We start from the raw sequence: 24,469 nt of genomic DNA, 5'->3' as shown, positions 1-24,469 counted from the left end.
GGAAAGTGTGTTGAGCTGGGAGTGAGGTGATCTAACTTCTAAGTCTTTGAAGTGCTACTAACAAGGTGTGTGAACTCCTCCCTTCTTTTCCGTCAAAAGGTGGGACTTATTATTTATTACATTTATTAAAACAAAGAGTCTAGATAGGATGATTCACCATGGGCTTTAGTGAGCTAAGTACTTACTTAGAAGGAATTGTACTTCTCTGGGAACTCTTCTAGTTTAAAAGAATCTTTAAATTTTAAAAGCTTTCATGGAAGAAGAGCCAGTAGAACATTGGTTTCATCACATTCACCATATTCATACGAATAAGTTTCCTGTTTCTCTGTGTGTAGCAAAGCTGTTGGGATGCCTTCCCCTGTATCTCCAAAGCTGTCGCCAGGCAATTCAGGAAATTATTCTTCTGGGGCCAGTAGTGCTTCAGCAAGTGGTTCTTCGGTGACCATTCCACAGAGGATCCACCAGATGGCAGCCAGCTATGTTCAGGTTACGTCCAACTTCCTCTATGCCACCGAAATTTGGGACCAAGCCGAGCAGCTTTCCAAAGAGCAAAAAGGTAGGAAGGTCAATGGAGAGACTTTGAAGGTTGAAATTGTCAAAAAGAGCTTTTATGATCCAGTTACATAAGTGTCTGATCCGCATTTAGTTTATTATGCAATCGAGAGTTGATGATAATGACCATTGCTTACCAATCATACTGAATGTACTGAATTTGGTGAAAAAATACCTTTCACTGTACTGGTGACACAGACTAAACTAAAAACAGTTTTTGGTCTAAGACAAATAGGCCTTTGTTTTGGCACATTAAGGACAGCGCCAGTTATAAAAGTAATAAAAATATATGCTGTTAGGATGGGTGACAGTAAGTTTGACTTAGGCGTAGGATTACATGCAGACATTTTGTACACAGGAGATAGTTAATATGTAAGAAAGCACATTTGGCAGCTCCTGGCTGGCCCAGTCACAGGAGCATGCGATTCTTGGTCTTCAGGGTCATGAGTTTGAGCCCTGTGTTGGGTGTAGAAATTACTAAAAGAAAAATAAATAAAACTTTAAAAAAAAAAACACATTCATACTGGATTTTTAGGTCTATTGAAAAACTTACATGGTAAAAGAGACTATAAAATAAATTATTTTCTAGCATTATTCAGTTTTAGGTTATTTGAGACTTTGTACCTTATGTTTGTTATGTCCCAAACTAAGAACATTGAGAATTATAACATATTTAAAGGTCCTAGGGAAGAATCACCATATTGTACCCTGAAATTAATATAACAGTGTATGTTAACTATACTGGATTTTAAATTTAAAAAATAATAATAAAATACTAGGGAAAAGTACTATATAAACACCATAATATTTTCATAGCTTTTATTAGCAAATATGGCAAGTGTGGCAACTATTCAGGTAGATCCTTTGTAGACCAACACTCCCATCAGTCAGTCAAGTGTCTTTCTGTCACAGTGCATTTAAATATTTATTATACAAACAGGTAATCAGATGAAGATGAACGATTCCTATCCCTAAAGAGGGATAATGGGAAGAGAAAGGTAGAAGAGGAACCCCAGCATCTAACATGAAGTTGTGTTTCTTAAAATCCAATTTTTTCTTAAAATTTTAAATACTGTCAGTGTTGCTCAGGAAAGGTTACAAAGCCAAAATTCTTATTAAGTCACTCCTGCTTTACTTTACATTTTTTTCTCTCTAATAACAGTTTTCCAGCTTCATTTTTCCTTTTTTAAATCCTCTTCTTTCATTTTTACTTTTTTGCTTGGTACTTTTCAAATATTGACTAAAGGAAAGAGGATGATATAATGAACCCCTGTGCACCTTGCACTCAACTTCAGCTTTACCAATACAGTATTTTGCTAATCTTACTCCATCTCTTTCTGACTCCTGCTTTTCTTTGCCCCTGGAGTATTTTAAAGCAAACAACAGATATTATAACATTTCACCCCAACATACTTTGGTATATGCATCCTTGAGTGATAAGGACTTTTCAAAAACATGATCACCGTGATCACTTTAACACAGTCACCAAAATTAATAGTACTTCCTTTCTGTCACCTAATACCTAGTCTACCATCCAGTTTCCCTTTTGTTGCAAATATGCGGGTTTTTTGGGTTTGTTTTTTTTTAAAGACAGCTCCGTTTGTTTCCAACAGAGTCCACACATCCATTGATCAGTCTCCCTCCTCTATTTTTTGGTGTTTTTGGAGGTGGGGCACTGTGCCATTTATGTTGAAGACAAAATGACACATATTCTGGATTTGACTGATTCCTTCCTCATGGTATCATTTAGCTGGCTCCTCTGTCCCCCATATTTCCTTCATACTGATTAGTTACATCTTGAGACTTGATTAGACTCAAGTTCATTATTTTAGATAATACTTCATAGGTGGTGCTCTTGATTTCCTATTATAGCATATTACAGCATATTATGAGGCATGTAATTATCTCTTGTTTAGTGATATTAGGATTTGACCATTGATTGAATTCAGGTGGTTTTAGCCTCATTTTGATGTAAGATTCCCTATTAAACTTTAACTTTTTTTTTTTTTTAATTTGCTTTAATGTTTGTTCATTTTTGAGAGAGAGACAGAGTGTGAGCGGGGGAAGGGTAAAGAGAAAGGGAGACACAGAAACCGAAGCAGGCTCCAGGCTCTCAGCTTTCAGCACAGAGCCCAGCACGGGGCTCAAACTCACGAACCATGAGATCATGACTTGAGCTGAAGTTGGATGCTTAACCGACTGAGCCACCCAGGCGCCCCTCAAACTTTAACTTCTGGGGGCGCCTGGGTGGCGCAGTCGGTTAAGCGTCCGACTTCAGCCAGGTCACGATCTCGCGGTCCGTGAGTTCGAGCCCCGCGTCGGGCTCTGGGCTGATGGCTCAGAGCCTGGAGCCTGCTTCTGATTCTGTATCTCCCTCTCTCTCTGCCCCTCCCCCGTTCATGCTCTGTCTCTCTCTGTCCCCAAAAAAATAAACGTTGAAAAAAAAAAAATTAAAAAAAAAAAAAAACTTTAACTTCTGTTTTAACATCCATTGATGGTTATTATCTATATCCATTATTCCATTAGGAAATAGGAATCTGTCTTCTGATATTCCTTCTGCATTTTTTAGGTGGCATTCTATAAAGAAGACCCTTTTTTTCTCACTGTTTGATTGTGTCTTGTGTTGAGTAGGGCCAAGTCTTCATCATGAGAATGACCCCATTTTCTCTGCACATATAAAAACTCTTTACCATCTGAGTCCTGCATCCTTCTCTGTCTTCTCCCAAAATTGCATCGGGATCACATGTTAGGACACTTTCGTTCCGTCCTCCTCTGCACCCACCTCACATCCACATCAACCTGTATTTGTTCACATAGGAAGAATCCTTTCATTTCCATCCCTTACATTTTTAAACTATACTGTCTGAAACATGGGATTTAGTTTATCACTGTTGCATGGTATATGATTGCAGCAGAAAGTTTGGATACAGGCTGTCATAAATATCTAACTTCACAGGAGCTCTTACGGGGAAACATGCACAGAACATCGTCCTTTTTTGTACCACTTGCTTGTTACACAAAAACGGTAAACAGAGACTGTTTTGAGTACATCGTAGCACTAGGTCCCCATTTTAGTAGTGTATACTGCGTACTAGCAATTGATAATTTCCATTAGTGGAATTCTGCTTTTATGTATAACACTTAATGCCTAACCATACAGTCTGTTGGAAACGTTTCATGACTTAGAGAAAATAATGTAGCTTGAAAGACAGAGACTATGGGATGGATGGTTTGTTCTAAAACGTGGATGGTCATCATTTTAATGCAGGCGGGAATCTTTTTTTTGACTTCCTATGAATACTGTTTTACAGTCTAGACCAAACTTTTAAAGCAGTGATTGGGGAGAGCATGTGTATCATTTAATGACTCTTTTTGGTTTTCTAGAATTCTTTGCTGAACTGGATAAAGTGATGGGCCCTCTCATCTTTAATGCAAGCATCATGACAGACCTGGTTCGATATACCCGGCAGGGACTGCACTGGCTTCGCCAGGATGCCAAGTTGATATCTTGAACTGAACACATTCTCGTTGCCTCTGATTTTCTCCACAACACTGTGTCACATCACGAAGGAAAACTGCCATAACATGCCACCTAGTCGACACTAAGAATGAGGAATGGTTTTTTTCCTCCCTGGTTCATGTGTTGTTGTTATTTATAACCCAAAGCCATGATGTCAGTTGACCCCTTTAATATTCCCAATATGGAAAATTATTTAAATGTTTTTAAATCTGCAGCACATTGCTAAGACGGTTTCGGTGATCTGTAATAAGATTGAAATTCCAGCTGCAATTCATAACTAATCAATTGAAATCCTATTTATTTTAATTTTTTTTAAGTTCCCAGATTGGGGCTAGTTTAAAACTTAATTATTTCTGCTTATGAATTTACTCTGTTGAAAATTTAGCCTAAGTTTAATGTAGGCATTTTTATTTATATACTTTTGGGAGCTTTGTTACCTAATGTCTTTTTGTGGTAGCTCTTCTAAGAGTAAGAGTTGGTTCATCTAAAACGTGGACGTGTTCTTTCTGTACCTACTACCTGATATTATTTTAAATCGTAACTACAATTTTCTTGCAGAATTTATACTTAGTATTAAGGATATTCTTCTACACATGAAGATCATTTAAATATGAGAAGATGACATTCTCCAGAGAGAAGATGAAATGTGTCTGATTCGGTATGCATTACTTCCGGAACTGTGAATGTGTGTTAATAACACTATAGCAATCACAAGGTGACTATAGCTTGCATTTAATGCATTACAAAAGAGGGCAGGTAAACTTACTAGGAGACAGATGTCATGTGAAGGGTTTCATAAAAGGACAATCTTGAACTTCATGGATTTTGCTAAAACCATGTGTTCTTTTTTGTTGCTAATAACTTGACGGTTTTGAAACAGAGTTAAGTTACTGAGGGACAAACAATGATCCAGCTCCCAGGGATGTTGCCTGTATCTCTTTCGGTGATGGTGTTTGAAGGGTTAAATCTCTCTTCAGAATTCTTATTTGTAAAATGTTTTTGCCACACTAGATTGTGATGCTCTCATGGGAGCATGCAGTGACTAATGCAGGAATGGGCTGGAGCTTTGCTGTGTGTGCTTTTGCTGTACAACTTACAGTTTATAATGCCTGAGGTAGAGATGACGTTCTCTTTTTAGACTTGTCTTGTATTGACTGCCTTTGTATTATGAGGGCCCCCTCACCAATGATTTGTGTTTCCGATGGGATCAGAAAATTCACACTAGAAAAGTATCTAATTTAGTTCAATGTTAGCTCTCTTGGGAAGGGGAGGGGAGCAGGGGTAGAGCTTAAGAAGCCAGCTCTGTAAGAGTTGTGTATCAGAGTACCTTCCCTGTAAGGTGCATATAGGCGTTAAAAGTGAGAAACGTACCGTCTGTCATGCCCCTTTCGTGCCCCTATCATGTCTGGTGTGCCTTAAATCTTACCTTTGAATGAAACCTTTATGGATTGTTTACAGATGAAGTTTTACACTAGGACCAGATCACCCATGTGGTTGGTCTTCAGCAGTAATAATGTTAAATTCTCTTTACTTTTTAATCTTCCTTTAGGGTCACATAAAGATTAATTATTTCAGAAAAGCTAATGCTTTGGTACATGACTTAGTCTAACCTGTTGGGTAATGCTGCTTCAAAAAATAGTTTATCCTTTTCCCCATTCCAAAAATGAATCCATCCAATCAGAAAAAAGGATTGCCCTGCTATTTACAGATGATTGCTAAGGTTTGAAGTGGGAAAGACGGGATAGAAAATCTCCCAAGCCCAGTGGTGCAGTGAGTCCTCTGTGTTTGAGTCTTTTTTACACTCATTTCTGAAGCTAGTGAACCCTCATTGTCCTGTGGTTCAAATTTATAGAGCGTTTTTAACTGTTTTGTACCTCGGGTTGTTTTTGCATGTCGCTGAAGATCGGAATCTAGAAATTTGGTTGAATTTAACTTTTTTCCCTTAGAGAAGTTGCCTCTGAAATCTTTCTGACTTCATCTTAGTATGTTTTAGGAACAGTTTTCCTTAAGAGGACGACTTCTCAGTGATCTAGGGTAGTTATTGAGAAACTCACCCCTGTTAATCAAGTAGTTGTATGTCCTGTCCTTCTCTGATTGCTCTTACTCTGATTCCTTAATTTGCAGTGATGTCTTAGAAAGGGATTAAGTGTCCTCTGAGCGTTTATACTTTTCAGCAACAGCAGCCAGCTGGGTACCTCTGAATTCCAGTGTGTTCTAATCTCTTGTGTGTCCTGAAAGGCAGCAGGAGTGTTTCTGGGGTCACACTGATACTTGGTTAAAATATAGTTTCCTGCATGTTTTCTGGTGCTGCTCTAAGTTAATTCTCTCTCTGTAAAACTGTTCATTCTTAGAGAATGAATTTTTCAAGCTTTTCATCGTGGAGGGATTTTTCCCACCAGGTGGTAATGGGCAGTGGATCAAAATCGTATCCTAAATAATTGAATTTTTAATGTAATAGTCTGTGGAAACACCACTCCCTTCCCTCTGTGTCCATCTCCTCCAAAGTTGTCTGTGTCTTCATCCGCTCCAGCACAGACTTTGGACTCCTTTATAGGTCACCGTTCCTCCTTCCTCAATAGGTGTCTTCACTGTTCTGTAACCATTTAAACCTGAATTTGACAAGTGGCTAAAAACTTACTTCGTCTGAGACTTGTACTTAATATATAGTTAATTATAGAAGTAGCAACTATTTAAAAAAACTCTATTGACTGCTCTTTAAGACCACACTTGTATGCCAGGAGGCAGCAGCCTACACCATTGGACTCTTCACAGGCATCCAGTGGACAATGGATGAAGTTGTCACATGGTAGTTTTGCGCAGCCTGGGCTGGGCTGTGGGGAACACTCCCCTCCAGGTGATTCAAGCTTCCAGTCCAGCCCGGGGCCAGTCTGGCTGGGGAGCATTCAGCCCATTTCTTGCCTCAGGGCCACCTTTTCCTGGGCAAGTAGCCAAGAACTAACTTTATAAGAAATGAGTACTTCAGATCAATCTTCAGCTATAGTTGCTGAAGAGTGGAGAAGCTTGACCATCACGAATTTAATTCTCCAACGTAAAAGCAGTGTAGAGTAATGTGTGCACGTGCCCACAACATGCCTGTGCTCCGGGTAGCTCTCGCACTGGTGGATCCATAGGCATCTGGGCTGCGCTTTGCATTCACTTGTGGCTTTATTAGATTCACTGTTGTTGTTGTTTTTAATTGTTGTTTTTTTCTTTTTCTTAAAGAAAGGTTTAATCAGCTAGATCAGACAAGCATCATTTTGTACTTAATGACAGAAACTTTGGGAAATTATATTCACTGAGTGAGCTTGCATTGTGAAGCAAGAGCCTACAAAAGGCACCTGTTCTAAACGAAAGTTCTGGTTCTGGAGGCTTGCAGCACTCTGGAGTTTCAGAGCAGCCAGTGGTTGCTCCAGTCAGTGATGCCTGATTGTGTAGAGGAGAGGTACACTGTGCACTCTTCCTAGGCGTAAGGGTATGCAACTTTGGATTTTAAAATTATGTACACATACACACTTTATATATATGTATGTATGTATGAAAACATGAAATTAGTTTGTCAGAAATGTGTGTGTTTAGTACTTTAGCTTAGTGCAACTATTTCCACATTATTTATTAAATTGATCTAAGACACTTTCTTGTTGACACCTTGAATATTAATGTTCAAGGGTGCAATGTGTATTCCTTTTAGATTGTTAAAGCTTAATTACTATGATTTGTAGTAAATTAACTTTGAGAATATATTTGAGCCCTTCTGTAGTATAATAAGGGCTCTTACAGGGTGGGAAGGATTTTAATTTTCCAGTTGCTAATTGAACAAAATGGCCTCATTATGTATTTTGAATTATAGGAGTTTGCCTCTGGGTCCCAGGAACATCTGAGGGGAATGACTGTTTCAGGCAGATTGTGATGATTTTTTTTAAACCTAAGTAAATCCAGAAGCAAAGCATTTCATGTTCATGTAGACTCCTATAACTCATATTCCCTAGTTATGTGGAATACAGATTTCATTTCAGTTTTCATGTTGGAGAGGCAGACTTTTTTTCCAATAATAAGTAACATTGCACATCTAAGGTTGCTATTCAGTAAAATAAATAGAGATAAGTGTCAAATTATTTGGAATATGTAGTGACAAGAGGCCAATGTTTTTTGTGAGCTTGTCTTTGACATACTCCATAACGGAGAAATTCAGTTTAGACATCGAGACCCTAGAACCAGGCTGGCAAGTGACAGGAAGAAAGTTAGCAGTAGTACGTAAAGCAGATGCTGATTCTGTTCAGTTGAACCGTATGGTTAATTAAAGTCACTGCTCTAGAAAGGCAACAGAAGAATATCTAAATCTCTTCTTTTTGATGGAATCTGGTTACAGAATATGGCATTAGAGTTAAGTCTAAACCGAGTCTTACAGATCTTTAAGCATCCTAAAATAGCAGCCTAAAGTAATCATCACATAATGAAGTTGACTTTCGGAATGTCAGCATTGACCTCTCCTTGCCACCATTGCTCAGCTAAGCATAAATTACCATTCTTAAAAAGAAGCAAACAAAAAAGCTTCCTAAATGAGCATGGAAAAAAAGCTCCCACCCAGAAATTCTAGTAATATGCAGTTTTTGACCTGTTACTGTTTCCATGTGGGGTTTCTTTTCAGCTTTCAACCACTGGAATTTTCTACTGGCTATGTTCCTCTCTGGAAAATATGTTTGGAAATGCTGCCTTTCAAATCAATGCCATGGTTATCCATACTGTTGAGTTTGTTGTTACTGTTCAAGAAGTGTCCCCCTTTTAAAACTTTATGCACACACCTGGCAAATCACTGACATGAGCGTTCAACAGTACTGGGGTTTGGGTGGGGGGGGCGGGGCTCACCAACAGAGCTGGCCCGGATGGCAGTGCCTAATAAGGCACTACTTTTGAGGACCAGATGTGAGGTAGGTTGGTTAGCACGGTTATGAAAATTTCTATCTAGCCTCCGTTTTGAATGGTTTTAAGAAATTTTGTATATGGAGGATGGAAATGCTTATATATTTATTGAATCCTTTTATCTTATTTGACATTAAAATTATTTGGTGAATAACGGTTTGATATTTGGGGAGGGTTTTGGAGGGGAAGCAATGCCGCTGATAAAAAGCCTTGATGATTTTGCAGAAAGGTACTGTTAGTGTCTGATAGGATGCCTTTGTTTTGTACATGATCCAAATCTTTGTTTTACATTTCTTTTATCCAAAATATTTAGGCATCTGACATTTTCAACCAAAATTTCAATTATATACTGTGATTTTTATTTGTTGCAATACATTAAAATTTCAGAGGTACTTTGGGGCTCAAAAGCTAGGATTTCTAAGTATGTGCATTTCACATAATAAAGCTGTTAATGGTGAGCAAAGTATTATATACTAACTAGATTTTTCCACATCTGTATAGTATATTATATGTATTTTGTGGTATTGAGATTATAGAAAGTTTAGAGTGTCAAACATGCGTTTAATGTGTATTTTTAAACAAATTTATGGCAATTAAAATATTTGGAGACAAGGGTATCACATTTCAATTTGTAAAGATCTTTTTAACTCTACTGTGTCATTAAGATGCTTTGTATAATGCCAAACCATAGCTGGAGAAACTAAGTTTAATAAATATCAAATAGATTTTCTGTATTAAAGTTTATAAACACTGTGCTCTTTAAACTTCTTCAACTCTTACTCTGCCTTTTCATGTAATTTCTCTTTTGTAGCTTAGTGTCTACTGCTTCTCTGCTTGAAGAGTCTGGTCCCCTAGTCCGGCTCTCCTTTTCTGATGACAGAAATTCTGAACTCTCTGGCCATGCATCCTTTTGCGTAGATCACAGTTCACCCTGCTCCAGTAGAACTCAGAAAAGTCTTTTCTGCTGTTCTTGGGGGCTTGGGTTTTATTAAACTAGATTTTTTTCTTCCAGTTCTGCCTCCTTTTCAGTCATAGACAGACTTGGGCCCATCGTCGGGCAGTAAGTGCTGACACTGCCCATGTCTGAGGCCTTGCTGAAGAGTTCTGACCTGGAGCGAAGGGCCGGGATCCAGGGCCACAGCTTGTGAACTTGCCAAGGCTGATCCTCTGGCTCTTAGGAAACTTTTCTCTTGCAGCCTGCCATTGTGTTCTTTATTTCTTACATGTTGACTTTCACTGTCCTTTCCAGATTGAGTAGTCTGTTACTAGGCAATGTTGGGGTTTTTCTGTAGCATACAAAATGAATCCTTTTTCCCCTCAAAAACTTGAATTTGAGACTGAAAATTTCAGTTTGAGACGTTTAATAGTATACATAGAAAAATAAACTCTAAATTGACAAGTTTAGTTAAGCTTATCTACATAACATTCTAAGAAGAAACGGAGACCAGTTTAAAGCATATATCTGTCTTTAAATATTAAAAACACAAAATTGCTTCACTTAAGTGTCTCCAGCCAAAATGCAGTTCATCAATATTCCATAGAATGAAGCATTGTGTAGGTGAATGCTGTCGTCTTTTCCCCCGGTATGTACGTCATTCCTGGGCCACACTTAGGGAACAGCGTCTTTTTCTTAAGGAAAAGAAAAGGTGGTTTTTAAGACAAAGGTTTAGCAGTGCCCAGAGACATGTCTTCTGTGTTTCCTTCCTCTCCTGGCTCTATCTAACCTCAGGATAGACTGCAGAAAGGAAAGGCACCACCTTTCATGCTAACTTTGTTGAGCTGTTCTTGGTTCTCAAGTCCTGAGGGATTCTCCATGGAGCTCCCGGCTACAGACCAGGCAGTCGCCTCTCCCAGTTTTATTCTTAGATCTGCGTGTGTGCTCTTCTGTCCTCTGCCCTTTTCCCAAGTTTTTGGAGTTACCTGCACAGCCTCGTGATACACTCAGAATCGTCTCTGCAAGAGGATCCGATGGGCCTGAGGGAAACCCCTCTCCAAAATGGAGTCATTCTCCGTGGCCTTCTCTTTGTTGAACTCGGTTCCAGCATGGGGGAGCCATCTACCTGTAGGGCAAAGACCAGTAAAGCTCAGGCGTGGAAGAGGTGACCCCTTTCTGCACACCTTGTGAGAATGCTAACCACCAGGATGCTGTAGACTCAGAGCAGAGGGACTTTTCCTCAAGGGCTGAGTCTGGTTCTCAAGTTCGGCCTACAATCCCCCTCCCCCCTGCCACACCCACCCCTCCACACCACCACAATCCCTGTACACCCACTTCTTACCTGGTCCAACAGCAGCAAGCAGATCATGAGCACCGCAAAGAGTTTGAGATGCCACATCTTGACAGAGGGAGGCTGTTGGAGCCTGAAATCCGGGGGCAGTTCCCACTTCCTTTTATAGACTGAAATTCACCACTTTTATGGTTGCCAGGTGAGATGGGGGCAAAGTTTATATTTGCAACCATGGTCGATGTAATCAGTTAATGTCTACCAGAGGAATGTGCTCAAGGCCTGCCTTTCAGGCACGTTGTATTTACTGATCCCTCATTTGGACTTTGAGTGATTGTTACTGGCTTGGATGCTATTACCCATTTTACCAAAAGCACCACCCTCTCCTTCCCTTTGAAAGCCACGTGAAGCCACTGAGGGAAACCAGGCATCTAGCCACATTTTGATTCCAAAATAGCTCAGTGAGGTCACCGTAATCAAAATAAAATTCTAATAGTGAGGTCTTCAGAAATAGTGTTGACCCCTTTTCAGACTTGTCTAGGAAAGAAGCACCAGTCTATCATGTTGCAGGCAATTGGATAAGGCCCTTAGCTCCCTTCTTTGGGAAGTTGCTTCAACATATGTGATCTAACAGTGGCCCCAGATCCCCCTTTTGTACAGATGGACTCTCATCCAGTTATCTGCTCCGGATCATTCCACTAGAAGAATGGTCCCAGCTGTGGCAAGTTCAAAGTCTGGCCTACCTGCCTTTTCCCAGGGGAAGGGCAATCAAGACTGATGTGGGACTTAACTTGAACCATGGGTGAATAGAATGAATGAGTATAGGTGGTTTTGTTTTTAAAAATGTGAATGAGTTCTTAGCAGGGGTCCTAAATCAGTGGGATTGCTTGATGGTGGTGACATATGACAGCAATCCTGGAATTACAGGCTTTCTGCCCAGTAGGTGACTGGGATCATCTGCAGAGCATAGCCTTCTAGCAGCCTCCGGGGAGCAGGCCTAGGGCTGAGATATTGCCAAAGCACAAAACGTCCATCAGCTTCCGTAGGAATAGCTGCAGATTGCTAGAACAAGAAAGTGCGTGTACCTAAGTCATGAGGTGTTATGGGTACTCCTTAAATGACATGGGCATTTTGATAAATGTGAGGGAAAGAGCTGTAACTTATGAGTAAGATTGATAGGACTTCAGATCCCTCCTATGACCTGGAAGGTTAAGCCAAGACAGATTTAACAAGATTCCTTGGTGTCTCCCTAAAAACTTGGCTGATACGGGGTCCCTGGGTGGCTTAGTCAGTTGGGCAACCGACTTCAGCTCAGGTCATGATCGCACAGGTCGTGAGTTTGAGTCCTGCATTGGGCTCTGTGCCGACCGCTCAGAGCCTGGAGCCTGCTTCGGATTCTGTCTCCCCACTTCTTTGTCCGTCCCCTGCTCACACACTGTCTCTTCTCTGTCTCTCTCAAAAATAAATATTAAAAAAAAAAAAAAAAAGTTTGGCTGATACCTCTTTCCAAGGCCCTTATCATCAGGATGGTATTTGGTTTGAGGTTGCCTGTTCTGCAAGGTAAAGTGTAGGAGACGCAGAACAGCAGAAGATAAGACAGCATAGATGCCAATCGTCTTATTGAGGGAGCAGAGGGTGGGAAGATGAACCTCAGAACTGGAGCTAGGGGAGTGGGGTGTGGCCACAGATCTGACGGTCCTGGTCCCAGTCCACTGATGACCTTGCAGCCAGGCCCCGAGGGAGACACCACTACTTGCACTTTAGGAACTTGAAGAAACAGACTGACTGGTTGCTCCTTCCCCTTAGGCCTGAGCTTGGATGTTGAATCAGCCCAGGTAGGGGCTTAACCAGGAACCTCTGTGGAGTGGGGAAGAAGCTATGTGATGACCTAGTGAACATTGGGTAAGAACACAAATCTGATTAGATAAGCAAAAGACTGACAACGTGATGTCCTAGAGACAGGTCTGTGGCCTCCGTGCCAGCCTCCCCTTAAAAAGCATGATCTGCCAAATGGGATTTGGAAACTGCTAGTTCCAAACATGGTTTCTCCTCATCTTTCATTTCTGCCTTCCTCTAGTCCAAGCAAAATCAAACTAGCCAATTCCCCAGGCAAGGAAAAAGCCTGAGGGTCCCTTGTGTACAGGGGGATAAAGTCTTATGTATCATAATGAGTGTGACAGCACTGCAGAAGCCTTTGGGATTCAAGCCTCAATCTTGTTTGCCACCTCCCCTCCCAAGAGGAAAGTCGATCAGTTCACTACCCATGGAAGGAACCCCGGTTAGGAATTAAAGTATTCCAAAATATGCCTACATTACCTCTGTAGTTGTTTAAGTTAAACATGGAGCAAAAATCAAAGTTTGAAAAGGAAAGTGGCATCTGGACAGCATGAAGCTGAAGTGACAGCCGTTGTCCACAACCATCCCATAGCCCTTGAATAGTTGTGAATGCCTATTCCTGAAATAAATAAAAATAATCAATGGGCTCTGTACAGTCAAGTATTTGCTGAATGAATAAGCATACAACTACATCTTCCTCCAGCAGAAAGGTCTAAGCAGCCTTTAACAATCTCAGCCATAAAGAGAAAACAATGCTTGGCTGGGAGGCAGGAGCCCGGGGTCTGGGTTAACTGACCAGTGGTCAGTCCTTTCCCTTTGAGCTTCAGTCTCTTGTTCTCTCAGTGAGATGGGAGGAGATCTGAGACCTCTCAGCCACTGACATTTGCGGGGGGTTCAAATGATTAATTTACAAGAAGAAAATGAGAAGCATGTTGGATAGCTTATAGCTCGGTAACTCTGATTACAACTCCCAGGGATTTTCTGCTGCTGAGGTAAGTGCCGAGGATGAAATGAGAGAAAGAGGGTGTAGCTACATGAGCAGTTTGAAACACATTCCAGATGGAGAGGAGACCATTAGGGCTTGGCCGTAACTGGAGACTTTTTTGCTGTCCCTAAGCAGGACATGTCTAATAAAAAATGAAAGACTCTGAAATGGAAAAACTTTTCCAGGTAAAACTTCAACAAAGGGTCAAAGTGTATTTGCTTTTTTGCTGGCTGGAACTGGCACAGACTTCTGGCCCTACACTAGGTAGGCCTGCATCTCGAGGACTTTGTTGGCAAAGCGGAGTTCACTTCGCTGCATTCTACAGCCCAGAGATAAGAGCCCTTGTGGGGGCGGGGCAGTGCTGAGGAAAAGAAGGGCTAGATGATGTGCCCTGGAAGCAGGGGACTGAGCCACAGCCAGGGCTGGAGGCTCCAAGTAGGTGGGTTATAAGCATTAAGGCCCACAGCAGTGGTCCCCTTCTTCCTTAAGAGACTTTAAAAGTTCTTTTCTTTACAGTTCTCTGCAGATAGAATGGTCTCCAAAATAATCCCAGGTCCCAGTACAGTAGCACTGAGCTATGATAACTCAACACATCCCCACACACACCCCTTTCACCTACCGTCCTCATCACCCTGCTACACAGGGTTCCATGCCCCCCCAGCTTAGAGAAGAAGCCCTTTGGTGAGAGACAGCCTTCTGGCAGCCTTTAACAATTTTATTCAAAGCAGAACTTCAGTAAAAGATTGTAGCAGGGTCTTCTCAGAGCATTCCTGGGATAAAAAGGATTCCGACCCAGACTCAGGGGCTGGTCTGTGCTGAAAAAGGGTTAAGTTTACTTTTGAGCTGTTATCTTTAAAGGAGTCAAGGAACCAAGAAGAAATAACATCTTGGGGTAAGATAGAGCCAAAAAGATGGGAGAGGGTAGCCATCTCCCCAAGAAGTTTGAGGCTAGTCAGAGGGAAGAGGACAGGTTACTGGCCCATCAAGGCAGTGGCCCTCCCCTGGTGCCTGAACCTGTTGAAACTAAATAAAGTGAAGGAGGGGTACATTTACACCTTCAGGTCCACAGCTGCATCAGATTGTCAATAGTCTAGGACCCAAATACACAGCAAGTCCCGGGAACAAATTTGGACAGAGCCCAGGAAAACTGGACGTTTGGTGAGGCTATTTTCATCACATAGCTGTCCTTAGTAAAGCCTGCCAGATGCCTACTTATCTCTCATCTCACCATTACAACCCTATGGCTTTATATTAACACATTACCTTACTGGCAAAAAGTTCAAAGCTCAGGGATGCAGATTTCTTGCTTGTATCATACAGTGAAGAAACACAGGTTAAAGGGTATGCGCCCCAGTTCACCAGACTCAGAGGTTCTTTATCCTGCCACACAATCCAATTTCTATTAGCGTTTTTTGTTTCTAAGTATTTTAATTCTGGTTCCTAAAAGGCAAGAATAATTGTCAGAATAAAAGAGGGGCAACTGAGTGGCTCAGCTGGTTAAACATCCGACTTTAGCTCAGGTCATGATCTCACAGTTTGATTTCAAGCCCCTCACTGGGCTCTGTGCTGACAGCTCGGAGGCTGGAGCCTGCTTTGGATTCGGTGTCTCCCTCTCTCTCTCTCCCTACCCCCTCACACTCTGTCTCACTCTAAAATAAACATTTTTAAAAAATAATAAAAAGAAAAGAAGGAGAAAAAATACAGCCTGGGCCAGAAGCTGAACTACAATGGGAAAGTTGCTGCTCTGGACCAGCAGGAAGTGTCCTAAGAAGTGAGAAAGTTTCTAGAAATGGAGCAGGGAACCAGAAGCATGTAAACTACCCATACCTACCTCTACCATCTCCTGGTGAAGGGAAAAGGGCCTTTCTACTAAAAAGAGAATTCAAAGGCTCTAGAACAAGAGGAAAGTTTTCAATAAAAGGCCAAAGAGTATTTTAAGCTTTCTGGGCCATAAGTGATTAAAACCATTAGCAGCCTGGTACAAGAACAGGCAATTTGCTGACACCAGCTCTAGGGGCCAAGTGGTGATCTCACCCCTGCTTTTATAGCTGACTTCCCCTCTGGCTAAGGAAGGCCTGTCTTAGGAGGAAAGGCAGTCTAGCATGGCTTTAGAAGCATTAGTGTCAGACTCTACCATCATTGGTTGTGTCATTTAGTCAAATTACTTACTCTCATTGTGCATGTGTCCTCATCTGCAAAATGTGTGCAATGATAATTAAAAAAAAAAAGGCAGGTGTGAGGTTTAAAGGCACGTGAAGGGCTGAGTATGTGACACACCGTAATTACAGTAGTGACCAGATCTTACTGTTATTACGGGAGCAGACCCCTGGCAACCCGCGGTTCACAAATGATCTGCAGGAACAGCTGCAGCTACTTTCTCGTAGATTACAGAACAAGCACTGAGCTCAGATCCTTCACCAAACTCACTAGAGAAACTGTTTAGGACTCATGCCAGGAAGGGGAGTTCACGAACTTGAATATTAGCAGTCACATCCAGGACTTGCTCACAGAAATGGAAAATGACAACGGTGCAGTCCATAAGAAGTTTATTATGTCTTCCAGACAGTACAGTGTCGACTCCTCTCCCAGAGAAGGGCTTTCAGACGAAGGGAACCATTATCCAGATGAGTGGCTCATTTGTCATTTTCATAAGCAGCCGGATTCTTCCTCTTGGATTTCTCAAACTCCTGGGTCCCCCAGGTATAGACAAGATAAAACCCTACAAACGCTTTAAAAATCAAAAGCGAGAGTAAGCAGTGCACCCATATAAGACAATGGGGTCCCAGTCTTCTTTTCTGACTCACTGCAGGTTCTGCCCTCCTGTCTCTAGTTTCCAAGAAGCCACTTTTACACCAGATGATGAAGGAAGGTTATATCACACACTCATTTTACAGGCGACCAAAATAAAGGGCCAGCCCAGGAAAACTTGTCACCAGACCTCCCCTATCTCTTTCCTGTTGCACATTTTAAATATTTTAATGAAATAATGAAGATAATTCACAGAAACTATGCAGGTAACAAACACTTAAGTGAAAAATTCTGTGGTTTTTAGCAAATTCACAATGTTGTGCTAATTTTCATCACTACCTGATGCGGATGTAACACAAACAGTTCCTCGCTACTTAGTGGGTAAAGATGACCTCAGAGGGAGGCGCTGAAATCACACAGGTGACCTTGCACGGGTCGTTTAAGTCATCTGTGACTCAGTTTACTCATCGGTTAAGATAAGCAGGACGATATACTAGCACGAGGGCTTTCAGGAACACTCAGTGAGAAACCGGGCGTGTCCCAAGTTGCGGAGTGCCTGCCCTACCGACAGTGCTCACGGAAGGGACCCGCTGTTGGGGTGTGATCGAAGTCCAGCCCCCCTACCCGGCCAAGGCACTCACGCGGCAGGACGCGAAGGATGCACGCCCGCGTGCGGCGCAGCACGTTGGGGATGCCCTTGCTGAAGTAGTGCGGAAAGGCGCGCTGCTCGAAGGGTGACAAGCTGTAGGTGATCACATGCCGCATCCGCGTCAGATGCCCAAACTCGCGGCCCATGGTCGTGACGGCGCCTGCAACACCGAGGGTCGACAGGCGCTTGCCTCAGTCTCCGGACGCGCCGCTTCCACCCAAGAGGTCCTCCCCGGCGCCCCCCATCCTTCCCGGCCCAGGCGCCGCCTCCACCCTCCCAGGGGCCACCCCGACCGCACGACCGGACCTCACTCCCGCGCGGGGGTCACCTCGCCCTCCACAGCCTCGGGAACCACCAGCCTCCTTCCGTCACTTCCGCTAAGTGGAAGCCGCTCCGGGAGGCCGTGAAGTCACTTCCGGGGAATACCATTTTCCTGCCGTCTCCAGGGGGAGGCACCGTTGCTCCCCCTTCTGGAGAAGAGTGCCCGGGTCGGATGGCCCCGTGGATTGGCCGGGCCAAGCGCCGGCTGCGGACTCCGCGGCGGCCTTTGGGGTCCGTGGACTACCCGGCCGACTATCTCAGCCCCTTGCCTCTCCGTGCGACGGCCGGGGCCGAGGGGAACTGAGGTGGAGAGAAAGGGGCCAGCCGGCGTCAAAGGCGCTCCCGCCGAGGACCTATGGGTCCTGCGCCTGTGGAGGGCGCCGTGACGCCCGCCGTGGGGCCTCCCTACGTGACTGTGTGCGCTCTGGTCCGGCCGCTAAAGGGGTTCGGTTCTTTTCAGACCATCGGTGACGAGAATCAGAATCAGTACTAGGGGCTTGCATCCGGGGCTTTTCTCGGCTGCCGCGGTCATAGAAGGCACTGGCGGGGCGTAGACTTTCCCTGGGTAGAGTAAACACGTTTCCTCAGGTCGCGCCCCAGGAGTCTTCAAGAAGTGGGCAAGCCGTTGATAACCGGCTGTTGATGGCGGTAGGAGGACAGAGGTCACCCCTGCAGCCGCCAGCTTCTCTCCGGAAGCGCTTTCTAAGGCGGGATGCAGGGCGTCTTGTACATGTTTAGTTCATGGAATTGCCAGCCGTGTGTGTAGTAGGAGTAAACTGTCATTCAAAGTTTAGGTGTGTTTTATGCGACCCTGCTTACCAGTTATGGGCCGGGAAGGCTTGGCATTGGCAGTGAACTTAAAATTTGGAAACATAAAATTTGAAACAGTTTCATCAACCTAGGTGCTGCACAGACTGGTTCTCTATCTTGTACCAGGAGTGTGGGTTGATTTCCTTCCAGTGTGATCTCATGGGTGGCCCTGGATATGCATTCGTTTCAGCCTCTTGTGGTGCACCTTCGTCCCATTTCTCTAAAACATCATCTCTCACCTAGTCTCAGCTCCAAGGCAAGAACATAAGTACTTACATAACAAGAACAAAAACACCTCGCAAATTCTACCAGCATTTGATTAACAAAAAACAACCTGCAAACATCTCTAAACCTTTCAACCTACATAGGTACAGATGAATATGTAGATGAAAGTAAAGAATCAGGTATTATATTCTAAAATTAGTCAAGGTCTGGGGCGCCTGGGTGGCTCAGTCGGCTAAGTGGATGACTTCAGCTCAGGTCACGATCTCACGATTGTTCTTTGTGAGTTGGAGCCCCCACAATGGGCTCTGTGCTGACAGCTCAGAGCCTGGAGCCCGCTTTGGATTCTGTGTCTCCCTCTCTCTGCCCCTCCCCTGCTCATGCTCTGTCTCAAAACTAAGCATTAAAAAAAATTTTTTTTTTAATGAGTCAAGGTTAAAGGTGATGTCCATTTTAAAGCATATTGCAGCATTCCAAGTACATATTCTATACGAAGTTCCCTAAGAGAATTGGGCCATCCAATAGTTCTCTGTTCTCTGGGATTTCCATGCCAATTGTGACTTTTTTCTCTCCAAATCCACATGCAGTAAGTAATTATTCTAAGCACCTGGGAGCCAGAGGTGATGAGCGTGAAGGAAGAGCAAGAGTGAACCCAATACCATAAATTGAATACCAACAGGTTTTCGTATCATCATGAATAATTAGCTTTTTTCCGTGCTTTGGAAGTTTCAGCAAGCACCTAGGGAACATTTTAAGAATCGTAATCTCAAAAAAGGGATGGTTTGGGGGCGCCTGTGTGGTTCAGCCGGTTAAGCGTGGGATTTCCACTCAGTTCACGATCTCGTGGTTCGTGGGTTTAGGCCCTGCTGCTCCACGCTCTCAAGGCAGAGCCTACTCTGGATCTTCTGTCTCCGTCACTCTCTGCCCCTCCCCCGCTCCCCCTCTTTCTCTCTCTCTCTCTCTCTCAAAAATAAACATTAAAAAAAAGTTAAAAATTTTTAAGGGGGAGTTTTAAGGTCATTTCTCAATTTCTGTTGGCCTTTCAGCTTGCATAGGTAGTCCACCTATGCAATGCTGACTTAAGAGGTTTTAAATGAATGCCAGAACAAAAGGGAGAGGAAAGCTAAATCACCAGATACATCAGTATCTAATGAGCACAAATTGGTTAGATAGGATGTTATCAGATGTTTGATTCACAGCTGATAAGAATTATCTTCAGGTACCCATCCTTGAGGTCTGATTACAGAATTGACCCTAGCCCACCCACACACCTAAAATTTATTTAAGAGACCAACCTAAGCTCTTCCTGGCTTTTAGGAAGAAGACCGGTATGGGGAAATGTATTCCTTGCTAGTTCTTCCAGGCCATGGCGCTTCTCAGCAACTTTTTCCTTTGGTTTTTCTGCCTTTCCTGGCTGTGTTTTCCTATTAGTCTTTGTTTTCAGGATTCTACAGGAGAAGTTCAGATTGCAGCGGGTGCTGAATGGGAAGCTAAGGCTGAACCTTGGTCCTTGGTACAGCCTCTAGATGAAAAAGACAGACTGGGCTTCCTTCCTCCTCTCTTCAAGGTTCTGTATAATGGGCAAGGTGACGCCCCTAGGCTGCAGCCAGACTCCAGAGCTTTGCGTTACATGAAGAGACTCTATAAGTCCTTTGCTACCAAGGAGGGGATCCCTAAATCCAACAGGAGTCCTCTCTACAACACTGTTCGGCTCTTCACATCTTATGCCCAGCACAAGCAAGCTCCTGGGGACCAGGTGACAGGTGTGTAGGAGTGGATTGGTGAATGGGTGGTGATGATAAATTAGTTTGCGTTTCAGTTAAAGAAACAGATTGGGTTTGTTTTTTGAATTGCAGTTTACTTTGCATAATATTCAATAACCGAAGTCAAATGTGGTACTTGATCTTATGGTTTTAACATCTTCATGGATTAAGGGGTGGCGAGTCTCCTAGGATAGATAGGGTAGAGTTAGAGGGGACTTAATAGCTTTAAAGACTGAGGAGTGTTTTGTTGGAACTCAGTATCTTGTCCAAGGTCACAAAGTCAAGACTGGAAACCCGGTGTCTTGACCTCTCTTTGTTCTTTCCCTTTTACCACTGCTAACCTGGAAATGTGTCTAAAATATCCCCTAGCTATTTACTGCATTAATTGGGATGTTTTCCCCTTGTTTGTTGCTGTCTGTGAGAGGAAAGCTGGAGTCTCCATTTGGAACAGTAGGTCCTCACAACAAAGTGTTAGTCAACAGTCTGACTCAGCACCTTGGTATTGTGTGTGAAAAAGAAGTGCTTTAAAAAAAAATCAAAAAACAAAAACCTAAATTCACTACCTCATGACCAAAACTGTGCTGACCCAACAAGTCAGGGAGGCTGTTTAAAATCTTTTCTTCTTCCTTGATGTCTTATTATAGTGCTTTTAGAGCCTCGATTATCAATCTCAAGTGTTCGAATTACATGATTAAATTTTCTTCATTGATCCTGTTCATTGGGCTTAGAAAGTCTTCTTAGCAAGTTTGGTGGGTTTTTTTTTTGTTTTTTGTTTTTGTTTTGTTTTCAATATATGAAGTTTATTGTCAAATTGGTTTCCATACAACACCCAGTGCTCATCCCAAAAGGTGCCTTCCTCAATACCCATCACCCACCCTCCCCTCCCTCCCACCCCCCATCAACCCTCAGTTTGTTTCTCCATTTTTAAGAGTCTCTTATGCTTTGGCTCTGTTCCACTCTAACCTTTTTTTTTTTTTTTTCCTTCCCCTCCCCCATGGTTTTCTGTTAAGTTTCTGAAGATCCACATAAGAGTGAAACCGTATGGTATCTGTCTTTCTCTGTGTGGCTTATTTCACTTAGCATCACACTCTCCAGTTCCATCCACGTTGCTACAAATGGCCATATTTCGTCCTTTCTCATTGCCACGTAGTACTCCATTGTGTATACAAACCACAATTTTTTTATCCATTCATCAGTTGATGGACATTTAGGCTCTTTCCATAATTTGGCTATTGTTGAGAGTGCTGCTATAAACATTAGGGTACAAGTGCCCCTATGCATCAGTACTCCTGTATCCCTTAGGAAGCTTGGTGTTTTTATGACCGCTTTCTCTCCAGGCACTTGCCAAGAGAAAAATATTTATTAGCTTCTGTATGTTTGGAGCAAATGATTGAGGTTGTGAAACAGAACGATAGTTGTTTTTATTCACCACCAAAGCTGTTCTGATTTTGTGATGATAAAATACCTGCTTGTAGTTGCTGGCAGTTAGTTATGGAAGAAAGCTCTCACCCGCATTTTCTCTGTAACCCCCTCTCCCTCACTTGTTGAGGCTGGATGAAGAGAGGAAGAGAAGGGAGAAAGCACTATGATCAAGTATTAATGCTGTGATTTGACTTGCTATTTCGTTTTTGTATTCAAGCACAATTCGTGGGTTGTTTTTCTTCTCAGGAACCGTACCATCCGTGGACCTGCTATTTCACCTGGATCGTGTTACTGCCGTTGAACACTTCATCAAGTCAGTCTTGCTATTTACTTTCAACAACCCCATTTCTTTTTCTTCTGCTGTGAAATGTGTGTGCAACCTGGTGATGAAGGAGCCCGAGTCTTCTAGCGGGAACCCCCATAGAACTCCGTCCTTATTGACCTTTGACTCCCAGTTTGAATTTAGAAAGAAATACAGATGGATTGAGGTGGATGTGACGGCTCCTCTTCAGCCTCTAGTGGCCTCCAACCAAAGAAACATTCACATGTCTGTAAATTTGACCTGTGTGAAAGCCCAGCTGCAGCCCCCTTCAACACGTGAAAGTCCCTTTAACGTGACTCTTCTGGTGCCCCCCTCACTGCTTTTATATCTGAACGACACGAGTGCCCAGGCTCATCACAGGTGGTATTCCCTTCACTATAAAAGGAGGCCTTCCCAAGGTGCTGGGCAGAAGAGAGGGCTGTCTGTCTGTCCCCAGGGAGAAGAGTCAGCTGAGGCTGTACGACCTTCCCGTCATCGGAGAGGTCAGGAGACTATCGGCTTGGAACCTCAGAAGCCTCTGGTTCCAGCTTCTTTCAATCTGAGCGAATACTTCAAACAGTTTCTTTTTCCCCAAAACGAGTGTGAGCTCCATGACTTTAGACTTAGTTTTAGTCAGCTGAAGTGGGACAGCTGGATCGTGGCCCCGCACAGATACAACCCTCGATACTGTAAAGGGGACTGTCCAAGGGCACTCGGACATCGGTATGGCTCGCCAGTTCACACCATGGTGCAGAATATCATCCATGAGAAGCTCGACTCCTCAGTGCCAAGACCCTCCTGTGTGCCTGCCAAATACAGTCCTCTCAGTGTTCTGACCATTGAGCCAGATGGCTCAATCGCTTACAAAGAATATGAAGATATGATAGCCACTAAGTGCACCTGTCGTTGATACTGGGTTCTCGAAACTAAAACCTGGAGGCTCTTCGGCAAAGAAATGCCGTGCACCTCTCTGTGCCTTCAGGAGAAAGTTCCACGTGTCAAATGTCAATGTAGTATGTCTTGTATAAGGGGGAGCCTGTGTAGATGAGCACATTCTGTGGCATCTATCCGTGGAAAGTGGTAACATCTTCCTGTTTAATTTCCGGGTGTAAATGAACTGTAATTATTTTGGAGGGCCCTAAATTTCTTTCCGTGAATGATGTTTTTTTTCTTGACATTGGTATCAGAGTGCAGTAGTTGTAGTTAATGGAAGAATAAATCCCTCTCAGTGGCATAATTTTCTGTGTGTGCTTTTTTCTTTTTTTTTTTTTTTTTTTTTTTAAGGATTGATTTTAAATGGCTCTTGGGGAGGGAGAAGTGTATCTACAAGCTAATCTTAACTTTTTATCTTTTTCAGAGTAAGAGGCTAGCTTATCTTACCGGGACTAGAGAGTAAGCATGTAACCCATGACTGTTGGATCAGTGTGATGGATGCGCAATATGTAATTCAGCTCATTAGGCATATAAATAGGGTGGTTCACCTCAAACAAGATAACATTTGTCCAATTTGTTGAAAGGAAATTGCCTTGCAGATTTTTATGAGAAAATGTAAAGATTTTTAACTATTTTTTCCCTTAAATATTTAAAATCTCTGACTTTACGGAATGAAGTCAAGGAGTGTTTTTTTCCTTTTTGCTCTAAGCTTGGTTTTGCAGATTTCCCTCAGCTCTCATCACTGAACCCCCACAAATTTTTTCCAGGTGGATTTGGGACTTTTGCCACTAAACTCACCTGGCAGTGATTAGGTTACATTACAGAGCAAGCCTTGTTTGGATATGACGGCTTATATGTGGGTTTTCAATAAATCTACCTTGAGGGAGCCCTGGAGATCCATAGTTAGGGCTGCTGGAGTGATTTCTGTTGCAGCATTTCTAACCCCCCTAATCTACCAACCAAAGTAAATCCTAAATGCAGGATGTATTCTCATTCGTAGAGATGATCTTTTCTTAGTGATAAGTGCTTAGCCTCTAAGGAAGCCAGCTGAGATTTTGATGGGGATTGTATTGAATCTGATCTGATCTACAGATCAGTTTGAGGAGTGTTGACCTCTTAGTAATGTTAAGTCTCGTAATCCATGAGCATAGGAGGCATTTGCTTTGATTTAGGTCTTTCTGTACTTGGGAGAGTGTAAGTTTTGAACTTGTTTAAATTCTTTTCTGTTTTACTTATTTACATATTGAGAGAGCAAGTGAGAGTGGGAG

The 24,469-nt window shown here is 42.8% G+C and overlaps 4 protein-coding genes across 12 annotated transcripts in view; 2 read left to right on the top strand and 2 right to left on the bottom strand.

Moving 5' to 3' along the window:
- AFF4 (AF4/FMR2 family member 4) overlaps positions 1-9,723 on the top strand; it is a 96,826-nt gene extending 87,103 nt beyond the window's left edge. For all 3 annotated transcript variants that reach the window (XM_045488773.1, XM_045488763.1, XM_045488756.1), the window contains 2 exons: positions 336-556; positions 3,937-9,723. In XM_045488773.1, coding sequence (XP_045344729.1) covers positions 336-556; positions 3,937-4,064 — 349 coding nt within the window. In that variant the 3' untranslated portion in view covers positions 4,065-9,723. The remainder of the gene's footprint in view (positions 1-335; positions 557-3,936) is intronic.
- On the bottom strand, positions 148-12,571 carry LEAP2 (liver enriched antimicrobial peptide 2). 2 transcript variants are annotated; one of them, XM_045488851.1, is made up of 3 exons: positions 11,266-12,571; positions 10,910-11,049; positions 148-537 (listed from the first exon to the last, which is right to left on the bottom strand). In XM_045488851.1, the coding sequence occupies exons 1-3, from the start codon at positions 11,320-11,322 to the stop codon at positions 504-506; spliced, it is 231 nt and encodes a 76-aa protein (XP_045344807.1). In that variant the 5' UTR covers positions 11,323-12,571; the 3' UTR covers positions 148-503. The 2 variants fall into 2 exon arrangements, with proteins under 2 accessions (XP_045344807.1, XP_045344800.1); XM_045488844.1 differs by lacking the exon at positions 148-537 and adding an exon at positions 10,334-10,618 and having other exon boundaries at positions 11,266-12,548.
- Positions 10,864-23,505, top strand: GDF9 (growth differentiation factor 9). Of its 6 annotated transcripts, none has more exons than XM_045488786.1 (3): positions 10,864-10,875; positions 19,956-20,545; positions 22,214-23,505. In XM_045488786.1, exons 2-3 carry the CDS (start codon positions 20,149-20,151, stop codon positions 23,176-23,178), a joined length of 1,362 nt encoding a protein of 453 aa, XP_045344742.1. In that variant the 5' UTR covers positions 10,864-10,875; positions 19,956-20,148; the 3' UTR covers positions 23,179-23,505. The 6 variants fall into 6 exon arrangements, with proteins under 6 accessions (XP_045344742.1, XP_045344765.1, XP_045344776.1 ...); XM_045488809.1 differs by lacking the exon at positions 10,864-10,875 and adding an exon at positions 17,889-17,981 and having other exon boundaries at positions 20,350-20,545; XM_045488820.1 differs by lacking the exon at positions 10,864-10,875 and adding an exon at positions 17,949-18,194 and having other exon boundaries at positions 20,350-20,545.
- On the bottom strand, positions 16,562-17,862 carry LOC123603682 (cytochrome b-c1 complex subunit 8). Its single transcript, XM_045488831.1, has 3 exons — positions 17,736-17,862; positions 17,422-17,589; positions 16,562-16,760 (listed from the first exon to the last, which is right to left on the bottom strand). The coding sequence occupies exons 2-3, from the start codon at positions 17,573-17,575 to the stop codon at positions 16,666-16,668; spliced, it is 249 nt and encodes an 82-aa protein (XP_045344787.1). The 5' UTR covers positions 17,576-17,589; positions 17,736-17,862; the 3' UTR covers positions 16,562-16,665.
- Positions 23,506-24,469: the final 964 nt, after the last annotated feature.

Source organism: Leopardus geoffroyi, chromosome A1 (assembly GCF_018350155.1).
Source record: "Leopardus geoffroyi isolate Oge1 chromosome A1, O.geoffroyi_Oge1_pat1.0, whole genome shotgun sequence".
Taxonomy (NCBI): Eukaryota; Metazoa; Chordata; class Mammalia; order Carnivora; family Felidae; genus Leopardus; species Leopardus geoffroyi.
This window is presented reverse-complemented; position numbering and strand designations above follow the sequence as displayed.